This window comes from Thermobia domestica, chromosome 7 (genome assembly GCF_964235325.1).
Source record: "Thermobia domestica chromosome 7, izTheDome1.hap1.1, whole genome shotgun sequence".
Taxonomy (NCBI): Eukaryota; Metazoa; Arthropoda; class Insecta; order Zygentoma; family Lepismatidae; genus Thermobia; species Thermobia domestica.
In genome coordinates this window covers 25,035,448-25,047,093 of record NC_137460.1, presented here as the reverse complement: position 1 = coordinate 25,047,093, position 11,646 = coordinate 25,035,448, and the positions used below count along the sequence as shown (strand labels likewise).

Below are 11,646 nucleotides of genomic sequence, written 5' to 3'. Positions count from 1 at the left end.
AAATGTTGCTAAATGGACAAAGAAGTTTCATTTTCGTTTTATTGTTCTTATTTACTGCTCTTTTGACATGAAATTTTCCACATACGTGTCTGTGCTGATTATACGCATACTAACATTGTAAGAATTACCGGGCGAATTCGTTATCAAATTATATTCCTACAACAACATATTTATAGACATACGACAATAATTTTAGACATGAGTGTGCCTGCCATTATGTTCCTATATATTACAGACTACATCAAGACTTAATAACAGTATCAATTGAACACGAACGGTGACATGATGAAGGTAAAAGTGATACTTTTCTGGGAGGGGTTTATTTCTGGACTTTCCGCAGCCCTTTATAGCTACTCAGCAATAATAAAACGGTGGAACGAAAAGGGTATAATCGTCAATAAAACTGCGAAGGATATTATCATCCGAACGATGTGCGTAACAGGTCCCTATGGTACGTGGTCGGATGGAAATTATGAGATGAACTCAGTCCCAGAACTCTCAATACTATGTGCGTCGTAAAGACAGCAGTGACACAGGTCAATCCTGAAACGTTGAGAAGTTTGGTCATACGATATGAAGTCTCAAAGGACACAGTTTCCATCACCCGAAAGAATCTCGTGTAAGAATCGTGCCACAAACCTCGCGAACACTATCTCACACGCCCACATCCAGGAGAAGTTCACAAATGTCAGAAAATTGTGTAATACATACCTATCAGGAGACAAGTGGAAATGAATGTGTAATCCCTTAGTGACTCCATTTTTATGACATTCCCGGACGTCTAACCAAGGAAATTGTGATTTTGAACTTCTCAAACAGACACTTGCTTGAGAACGCTTCCGTATCTTGTACGGTCTTGGGAAAGCCATATGGCAAGATGTTATCATTCCTATTCTACACAGGAGTTTGCTATAGTGGAAACTAAGCTGTCGGACGATCGTTCGGGTCCGTGTCCGTCACGTCGACATGAAATGAAATATTTCAGTTTAACCTTCTATTATTATCCTCTTTAGGCTAAGGGAGACGGATGATTAAGGCAAGTGAATGATAATGGAGGAATCTGTGGAATGCGGATGTAGGAGGATATGAGAAAATTCACGGACACGATGTTGTCCACTATAAGTTTACTTGGCCGGTAATCGAAGCAAGGGTCCCACGAACAAGAAGTAAGCACTCTACCATTCAGCCACTGTGCCGCCCGTCACATCGAACGCAATCAGTGATAAAGAAAGGGGATTTACTAGGTAAGTAAGTGATTGAAAGTTGATTACTCATATCGTGGGCAACCTTCTGTATTACTTCAAATTCATAAATATGAAACAGAATGTGACTGAGGCGAAAAATAAAAAAAACGTGATTCGTGACAGGAACAAATAGCTTTACCACTGACGTCCTCATTAAACCACAATCAATGAATCATTAATGTATTTATACATTACATTCCCATTAATTAATAAATACGACAGATAACGCAGATAAAATGTTATTTGAATATTGTATCTATAAATGGCATAACATTCCATTAATAATTGTGAAAAACAATACGGGTAAGATATGAATATCTATAATTTTTATGAATGACATAAATATCAAGTAGAGTTTATTCCCGTGTGTTACGAAAACAATATTTTTCATCTCTTCCTCTGCCTGTGTTCCACTCCTCCTCGTCTTCGATATTGAATGCAAGTGAATAACACAAACGTACAAAAAGAAAAACAGTATTGAAACCTCATTACCCCCTAACAATATGAAATTCCTAAAAACATTTTCCTATTTACAGCCTAGGGTGCAAGGACAAAAATTACATGAACTGGCTAACTGACATAAAATTACGGGTACTTCCAGTTGACGTGGAAAGTTGAAATTTGGCATGATTGGAGCTTTTTGAGACTAACACACAGGAAAATCGCCAAAAGTTTATATTTTTAATTTTTAGGGGGTCTAAAGAGGGGATGAAGAAATTCTCCATGTTATTTAAATGGTCCTATTTTGGACCTATAATCTCATACTATTTTAGGTACCTGGAATAGGAATTAAAACTTGAAATTCGGTATGCTTCAACGTTTTCATTATCGTTACCCAACTAAATTACCAAAAATAAAAAATTTCCAACTTTAGTCTTATGGGAAACTAAAAAAATCTTTCCCATGTTATTTATAGGGACATCTTCTACACCCCAAAATGTTTAAGCACTTCCGGTAGGATTAGAATGATGAAATATGGTATAATTATAGCTTTCCAGGACTAACCTACAGGAAACTTACCCAAGTGAATATTTTTAGTTTTTAAGGGGTCTAAAGGAGAATGAAAAGATTCCCATCTTACTTAATTTTTTTTTTCTGGGGGATACAAAATCTTATCTTTTAGGTAGTCGAAATAGGAAAAGAAACTTGAAATTCGGTTTACAAAGTGTGAGGCCGTAGGCCGAACAAACGTGGAGGTTTGGAGACAATGCCTGTAGCTGGCCAAATTTAGAAAATGTAAATCATTAACAGCAAATGCACGAAATTCACCGTTGATGCAAAGGCTAATACATAAGAGATGCAATGTCGTAGGCCAACCAAACACGGGGGTCTGGGGACAGAGCCCTCAGCTAGCCAAAGGCTAGGATAAGTTTATTTATATAAAATTTCAAGGTTCTAGTTCTTATAATTTCGGAGACTTAGCGAAGGCCCCCCCAATATTCCCCCCCTGACACACTGTCGTTGTCTTTGTGTGCACAACATTCTAGAAATAAAATCACCTGAGTACCACTGCAATTTGTTAAATTGGTGGCGTTATTTGCGAAATCCATTCATTTATCTTAAATTAATAAACCTTTAATAACATACAAGCATATGATGTGGTTTATGGTTGTCATGCTCTTACAAATATTTCTATATTGTAAGTCTGTATTTCTCTTATATTGGTTCTGGGTATCGTATTATTACCTGATATTTTTAAAAAAAAAACCGTACCTAGTTCTGATTTTCAAAATTCTACATTTGTCATTGCACACTTACTTGTCTGTATGTTTCATTTTAGCATAATTTGCAATAAAAATGTAATTATATTTTTCATCAATGCTCTTTAGGAGGTCGTTCATCTCCTTAGATTTAAACTAGCTTGATTGTAATTTATAAAGTTCTAAGAATAAGATACTGTATTAGCCAAGAAAATTCTGTTTTTCTTTCTTCTTGTTGTATTTTGAAGAGTAAAGAATTTCCGTGTCATACGTTTATGTAAATTTCCATTCCAGAGTTAAGTTTGTTATCGAATTAATCGTATGAATAGGCGTATGATAATAATTCATACGATTTTATAATCAATTTTGAAAATTATGTAATTACACGAGATCTTGTAATTACAATTACCGATAACTTTTGTATAACTTTGGTTGTAATGTTATAAGAAGCAAAGGAAACCAACAATCAGTTCTTTACAATTTCTCGTAAAACGTCAGTTTAAGCTTTATAACAATCCTTACCTATGTTTTTCATATCTCCGGAGCGATTTGATATATCAAGTTGTTGTAAATGGCATTATGACCTTTATGTCTATTTTTAAAAATCTAAATGATTGAATGTGATTCTTATCTAAGCAGTTTTTTGAAATAAAATCTTTTGAAAAGAGTCAAATTTACAATCCCTTGTAATTTCGTTTTTACTTATTTGAAAGACTTTGAATTACATTGCCCCCTCCCTCTCATTTGCATGTACAGTAAGGGACACTTCTGGACGGTACACCCATATGGAAATTTACGGCAAAAGTGTACCATCCAGAAGTGTCCCTTACTGTACTAGGGGCTTCTAAAATCTGAATGTAAGAGATATTATATGTTATTAGTTTAAAACATTAAATAATACGAGGGTCGTTCAATAAATCCTTAAAAATTAGAGAGATAGCACTCGTAGTATAAGAAAAAAGATTTCCTTTTAGTAAGGGTCATTCCTCACTAAACGGCATGACAAACATCTTGGCATTTGAAGGTGGCTCTCCAAGTTCACTTTAAATGCTGCTAGCAAATGAGAGGCTAGCAGTATTGCCACGTTTATTTTGTACACATCCACGTCTATTCCCTGTCACCTGATCGCGCTGTAGTTTGTCTGCTTAGCCATAGCCACACCCCTTTACCACTTGGCAATGTCGCGCCAGAGTTTGCGTTTTATTCGTTTAGCTGAAATGCCAAGACCTTTGTCACAGGCTTTAGATTGTTGCTAAAGTTACAGCTATATCCGTCACGTGGGTTCATTGTCATAGCCGATTGAAGAAAGAAACTTGTGTTTATTTCAACAAATGGAAGAAGTGACTTTCGTGCGGTTGTTAAACACTTCCGTTTAAAAGGTTTAACGCCGAAAGAGATCAAAGCCTAGTTGGGTGAAGTTCATGGCAAATCTGCTCCTGTGTTTGGGACTGTTTAAAATTTGGTAAATGAGTTTAAACATGGCCGTACATCCACGAATGACGAACATCGTTCGGAACGTCCAGTGGAAGTGACTTCCTTCGAAATGATTGACAAAATCCACGATGTGATTTTGAGTAATCGACAAAACAAAGTGCGCGAAATAGCTGAGGGCAAGTCTTTACTTTAGGCAAGGCAGTGACAGGGACCGATTCTTCTGAATCGGTTCCAGCAGTTACAGTTCCCAAGAAAGAAAGACAGAAAACAACGTGCCCTGTGGGGCTCTAACCCGTCTTCACACGCTGACGCTCGCTCGGTAATACTATGTGAATCGAGCTGCAACGATATCTAGTAAGAAAATATAAAAACTACATCCATGTGAAGTAGGAACAGCAAGGAAACAGTGACAACCTTTGAATAATAGTAAAAGTGACATAATATCACTGCCTTGCCCAAAGTAAAGAGTTACTTAGCTGAGACCATAGCCAAATCACAAATTTTTCAGTGTTTTCAATTCTGCACAAAAAAAGGGTGTTTGAAAAAGTCTCGGCAAGATGTGCTCTCAGTGGAAAATAAACGCAATCGTGTGATCGATTCGGAGGCTTGTTTGGCGCTCTTTCGTCGCAATAATCTCGATGAGTTTTTGCGTCGATACATAACAGTGGACCAGACATGGATACACTACTACACTCCAGAAACAAACAAAGAGTCGAAGCAGTGGGTACTTAAAGACGATCCAGCTCCAAAGAAGGTGGAGACCCTGAAACCGGCCAACAAGGTTATGGCTAGTTTTTTTTTTTTTTTTTTTTTTTTACGCACAAAGAATCATCTACATCGATTACTTGAAAAGAATATTATGCGTCGTTATTGCACCGATTGAGAGAAGAAATCAAGAGAAAACATCCTCGTTTGGCAAAGAAAAAATCCTCATCCATCAAGACAAGTTTCGATGGCGAAAATTATGGAACTAAAATTCGAATTACTACACTATCCGCCCTATTCACCAAATTTGACCCCAAGTGAAATTGTTTTATTTCCACATTTAAAAAAAATGTATCGACGGAAAATGATTCACGTCTAACGAGGTCATCGTCCAAGCAGATGCCTATTTTGAGGACCTTCAGAAATCCTACTTTTTTGAACGGTCTAAAAAAGTTGAAAAAAACTTGGGAAAAATGTGTCGAGCTAAGAGGAGACTATGTTGATTTTTTTTAAATCTACCTAAAGTGATTTGTTTTTTTAATCTTTTTTAAAGGGCTTTTTGAACGACTCTCGTAAAAGTGGCATTGTACAGTCAGCAACAAAAGTTCTTTCCGTTTAGTAAAATTTATTTTGGAAATAACAGTGGAACGTACACCATTTGATCGTTTTACTGAGTTTCAAGGCTGGAACGTACAGAAAAGTACATTCTTTTTAATTTACTGAAAACTGTACACAAGTTGTCCTTCCATTCTGAAGTTATTTACGAAACTAATTTCATCAAAACGGAATTAACTTTTGTCACTGACTGTATATTTTCGTTTAACATGAAAATTTTCAATATGTAATCTTGGAAAAGAAAACCTCATGTTGGATTGACAACACTGCTACTCTAAATAGTATTGCAGAATATATCGAACGATTCCCACTTTTTGATATTTACATGTTACAGAATATCAGCGTGTTTCATCTATTAGTTTAAAAGTTACAAGAGGGTTTCAATATAAAATGGTAAAAGTTACAAGAGGGTTTCAAGATAAAATGGTAAAAGTTACAAGAGGGTTTCAAGATAAAATGGTAAAAGTTACAAGAGGGTTTCTAGATAAAATGGTAAAAGTTACAAGAGGGTTTCAAGACAAAATGGTAAAAGTTACAAGAAGGTTTCTAGATAAAATGATAAAAGTTACAAGAGGGTTTCAAGATAAAATGGTAAAAGTTACAAGAAGGTTTCAAGATAAAATGGTAAAAATTACAAGAAGGTTTCTAGATAAAATGATAAAAGTTACAAGAGGGTTTCAAGATAAAATGGTAAAAGTTACAAGAGGGTTTCAAGATGAAATGGTAAAAGTTACAAGAGGGTTTCAAGATAAAATGGTCTAACCTGTATATATTATATACACATACAGAGAAGGATATTAAAGTTCGCCACAACATACCTGCTGATAACGATCCGAATTGTGATGGCGAAGGATATGGCCAATAAGGTGTCCCATAAAGTCTACTAACTGCTGCATAACTACCGGCTTCAGCGAGGAATTCTAGGCCTACTGCAGTCTGTCTTTTCCACTTGGTTCTGGAAGTAATAATAATAATAATAAAATTTTAAAATTATTTAAATATTAAAAGCAGCCAATATACCCTATATTATACTGTAAAAAAAGTTCCTTTCCACATAAACATGCGATACCCATTCATTGTTGCAGTCTAATGACAAAGTCATAGTTACAAAGTAATATTTATTATTATTAGTTATTAAAGTATTATTGATAAAATATTTTATTCACATTGCAAGTAATTGTTAGAATAATGACTTAGATATACGAGGCACGTTCGGGAAGTAACTCCGATTAGTTAGTATGCGTGAAGTAGTGGGAGTAGCGCTACCATCTTTGCACAGACACGCGTGGTCGATCAGTTTGCATCCAGCCGTGATAGAGTAAAGATCGCCTGATCACTAGTTCCACTTTTGTAGCGTCTCAAAATATGTGCTGCAATAGAAAACCCCGCAGATTGCAAGGTGCAAGCTGTTATACGTTTTCTTACGGCAAAACAATATTTGGCAACAGATATTCATAAGAAACTTTTAAAGAGTTAAAGATTGGAGATGATAACGTATTCCTGCGAAGTTTAATCGATTACAAGAAACAACTTCTCGCAATCTATTGATGTTGTTGCACTATAGTGATCAATGTTTAAGTCGGAAATGGTTTACTTTTACGGTCTCCTGTTTGAATATTACACTCACGAAAGAATTCGATTCTTAATGTTTGTTCCTCTACATCTACATCTTGGCCAAAATTGATTGTGATTCATTAAATAATTCTTGAAATTCTGTCTCCTGAACGGGCGAAAAAATCGTACAGACAGGGTAAAAATATTACAAAGTTTAGGTTACACGTATAGATAAGGTAAAAATATAAAAGAGTTTTGGTTACACGTACAGAAAGGGTAAAAATATTAAAAGAGTTTTGATTACACGTACGGATTTTGGTTATATGTACAGATAGGATAAAATATTAAAAGAGTTTTGGTTACACGTACAGGTAGGGTTAAAATATTAGAAGAGTTTTGATTACAAATAGAGTTAAAATTTTATAAGAGTTTTGGTTACACATAGATAGGTTAAAATATTAAAATAGTTTTGGTTACACGTACAGATAGGGTAAAAATATTAAAAAGAGTTTTGGTTGCACTTACAGATAAGGTAAAAAATATAAAAGAGTTTTGGTTACACTTAACAGATAGGATAAAAATATAGAAGTTTTGGTTACACTTACAGATAGGGTTAAACATATAAAAGAGTTTTGGTTACACTTACAGATAGGGTAAAAATATTAAAAGAGTTTTGGTTACACTTACAGATAGGGTAAAAATATTAAAAGAGGTTTGGTTACACTTACAGATAGGGTAAAAATATTAAAAGAGGTTTGGTTACACTTACAGATAGGGTAAAAATATTAAAAGAGGTTTGGTTAAACTTACAGATAGGGTAAAAATATTAAAAGAGTTTTGGTTACACTTACAGATAGGGTAAAAATATTAAAAGAGTTTTGGTTACACTTACAGATAGGGTAAAAATATTAAAAGAGTTTTGGTTACACTTACAGATAGGGTAAAAATATTAAAAGAGTTTTGGTTACACTTACAGATAGGGTAAAAATATTAAAAGAGGTTTGGTTACACTTACAGATAGGGTAAAAATATTAAAAGAGGTTTGGTTACACTTACAGATAGGGTAAAAATATTAAAAGAGTTTTGGTTACACTTACAGATAGGGTAAAAATATTAAAAGAGGTTTGGTTACACTTACAGATAGGGTAAAAATATTAAAAGAGTTTTGGTTACACTTACAGATAGGGTAAAAATATTAAAAGAGTTTTGGTTACACTTACAGATAGGGTAAAAGTATAATAAAAAAAGTTTTGGCAAACCAAATTCTAAAATAATTCCGTTTTATGTTGAAACCTGGTTTCGTATCTGCTGAAGTACCTTCGAAGTCCCTTCCTGTTTCTTAGCGAAATTACGAGTAGTTCGTACAGCTACTGGTGTACAAAAATGACAAAACTTCGATAAATTACAGATACTGCTTATTAAGATGTTACAGTTTCGTATCGACATTTCTCTTTTCACTCCATTTTGTTTCCTCTACCTCTCTTTTATCTTTGTATTTTCGTTCTCTTCTCACTTGCCTCTACTCTTGTGGACTAACTCCCTCTCTTGTCGCTTGTCCCGCGCGCGCACTTCCAGCCACCACATATCGACTTTCCTCTGTCAGTAACTTAACAAGATGTCATTCCAAGAGGGTTAGAGAAAGAAAATCCACAGATTCGGTTATATCCATAATATGCGCATAATATCGAGTAATTTATTTATTTTTTAAAAAATATTATTGTACAGTATTGTTAGTGTACTTTCTAATATCCTATAGTCATTCAAAAATGAAACTATAATTACGTTGAAGATTTATTTCAATCAATTCTGGATATCATTTTGTGCAAATGTTAGGATGGCTAGAAAAAATAGGATTGTGTGATACCTGAACAGAACTTCACCAAACAAGCTTAATAATCATCAACAGATGTGTGGTAACAAACCATACTGAAATAAATAAATAAATAAGTGCTGCATAGAAAATAATATTGTGTGGTGAATATATTAACTATAGCTACAGAAAGTAATGTTCGCAGATTGTAGATAGCGCAGACAGATTTTAATTCCATATAATATAACTTATATGTAAAAGTTGATATTTCAAGCAAAATTGAACTACAGTATAATCTTCCTGAACAGACACCATCCACACTGAGAAAGCTCCGTTATCAGGACAACCGTAGGCTATATTGTACAAATATACGGAATCCTCTTGGTTACTACAGAAATCAGTACGGAGCGTACGCTATCCATATGCTACGTACTTTTTCCGCTTAGTTGTTAATAATGCCGCTGCAGGGTGCATGGCATCTACCAGTCTTCCGTATATTATACAGGGTGTCCGAGAAGTCCTTCCCTGATTACAGAAATTGATAACTCAGGCTAGAAATAAGATAGAAATATGAAACTGGTGTTGAATTGTTTACAAACTATAAAAGTTTTGGTCACATCAGTACACTTCCACATGAGCACTCTTGGTAGCACGTAGCACATCTAGGCGATATTCAATTTCCATCCACACATTAGCCAACATCACTGGAGGGATCGATGCAACGACTGTGGTTATTCGTTGCTGCAGGGTTTCAAGATCTGGTACACGTGTTCGGTAGACCTAACACAGACAAAAACTTTCATAGTTTGTAAACAATTCAACACCAGTTTCATATTTCTATCTTATTTCTAGCCTGAGTTATCAATTTCTGTAATCAGGGAAGGACTTCTCGGACACCCTGTATAGTATACTTGTGTTACATACGTCAGATATATGTTACGTCCGTCTATCTGTATGTGAGATCGTGATCTTCTATATACAGTTTTTTTCTTTCGTACGGAAAATACGTTTATTCGGAACACTTATACGGGAAGTAAGTATAAAATATATTTTCTCAGTCATACGTTTACTGTACGTTAAACCCAAAACTACAGGATTTACACATGTAACCTACGTTTTTATGTTCCCAACATACGTTTTTATCTCCTCAGTGCAATATGTGGCACTTCCGTAACACGGAAAAACTCCCCCCCCCCCAACGTTTTAGTGGCCTCTACATAACGGATAGGAATTATTCTCACAGTCAGCTAATTCTTACATGGCAAAAAAGAAGACTTTCTACCACGGGCGTCTCTGGCATGTTAAAATTGGGGGGACGGGGACGACTACAGTGCTAGTAGACCCCAATTTAAAGTTACGTCAAAATTATGAGTAAATTGGAATCTACTTTACTAATGGCATCCGTTCTTTCTACCTTTCCTCCATCACTGGTAGACTACTTGTCGGAAAAAAAATAATAATAAGTTTATATATAATATGATTCTTAATTTCTTCACCTTGACATTCCCACTGGTGAATTCCTGCTCAGTATTCTTAAACGCATTTGCAGCAGTGTAGTTTTATAATCCTCATATTTTTCGATTTTTTTAGCTAACAAAATCTTAACTTTTTGAAAGAAGTCTTACGATGACACTTGATTTGATTGCGAATTTCGAATTTTTGATTTTCATTCTTTTTCTGTATTCTTAATAAACTTAAAAGGTATATTATCTACCTTCTTGTTCTTCATTTCGCTGTATGTTTTTGAACTTGTCCAATAAAGCATTCTCGTTTTCCAGTTTATTCTTGCTGTCATGCGGTTCCTCAATGTATTCTTTCCATTTTCCCCAAACTCAATTCGCTCATTAAACACTCATTTCTATCTTTAGTTTCTATATTGTCACTTGCTGCCCTTCTACAGTATTCGCATGAAATTTATTCTCATATATAATATACAAATTTCTCTATCTTTTTAAATTCCTCTTGTCACCTTTGCTTCAATTGTATATTTCCCTGTCTTTGTACATTTTCCCTCTTAAGTCGCAGATAAACTTTCTATGCATCCTTTCCTTCCCTTCTCCAGTCTCCCTTTGTCATAGAAACCAATTGTTGCTGGTTAAGCAATGAAAAAATTGTGTGCCTGCAGCCGAGACTACTTTGACTAACCAAGACGTGTAACTTTAAAAAAAAAAAAAAAAAAAAAATCCGTCAGGCGGACATTCTAATCACATTAACCTAATGTTGAAGAACAGACATAACTTTAATTTGTTCTGCCTATGTTTCTACTTCTTCCATATAGATCTAAATACTTTCAGCATTGATCAATTTATCTTGTAATCAAATACTTGGCGGAGACCTCTCCCCTGTTCCCCGCCAGAGACGCCCGTGCTTTCTACAATCAGAAATCATTCAATTGATTCATTCAACTGATACAAAAATTACAAGTAAATTCTGACCAGAAACTAATGTGCAAAGGATTATACGGCAAAAAACAATTGTAGACTTTTTTTTTCTTCAAAGAAATTAATAAATCATCATGATTGCTTAGTTTGTTCCACATTTTCAGTAATTAACAATGTGTCATGTTCATTTACTTTTTCATTTA

The 11,646-nt window shown here is 34.8% G+C and overlaps 1 protein-coding gene across 1 annotated transcript in view; it reads right to left on the bottom strand.

Annotated features, from left to right (window-relative positions):
• The window catches only part of LOC145689923 (barH-like 2 homeobox protein), a 142,275-nt gene that overhangs the window by 4,213 nt on the left and 126,416 nt on the right, over positions 1–11,646 (bottom strand). Inside the window, exon 3 of the mRNA XM_081764278.1 lies at positions 6,517–6,653. Coding sequence (XP_081620404.1) covers positions 6,517–6,653 — 137 coding nt within the window. The remainder of the gene's footprint in view (positions 1–6,516; positions 6,654–11,646) is intronic.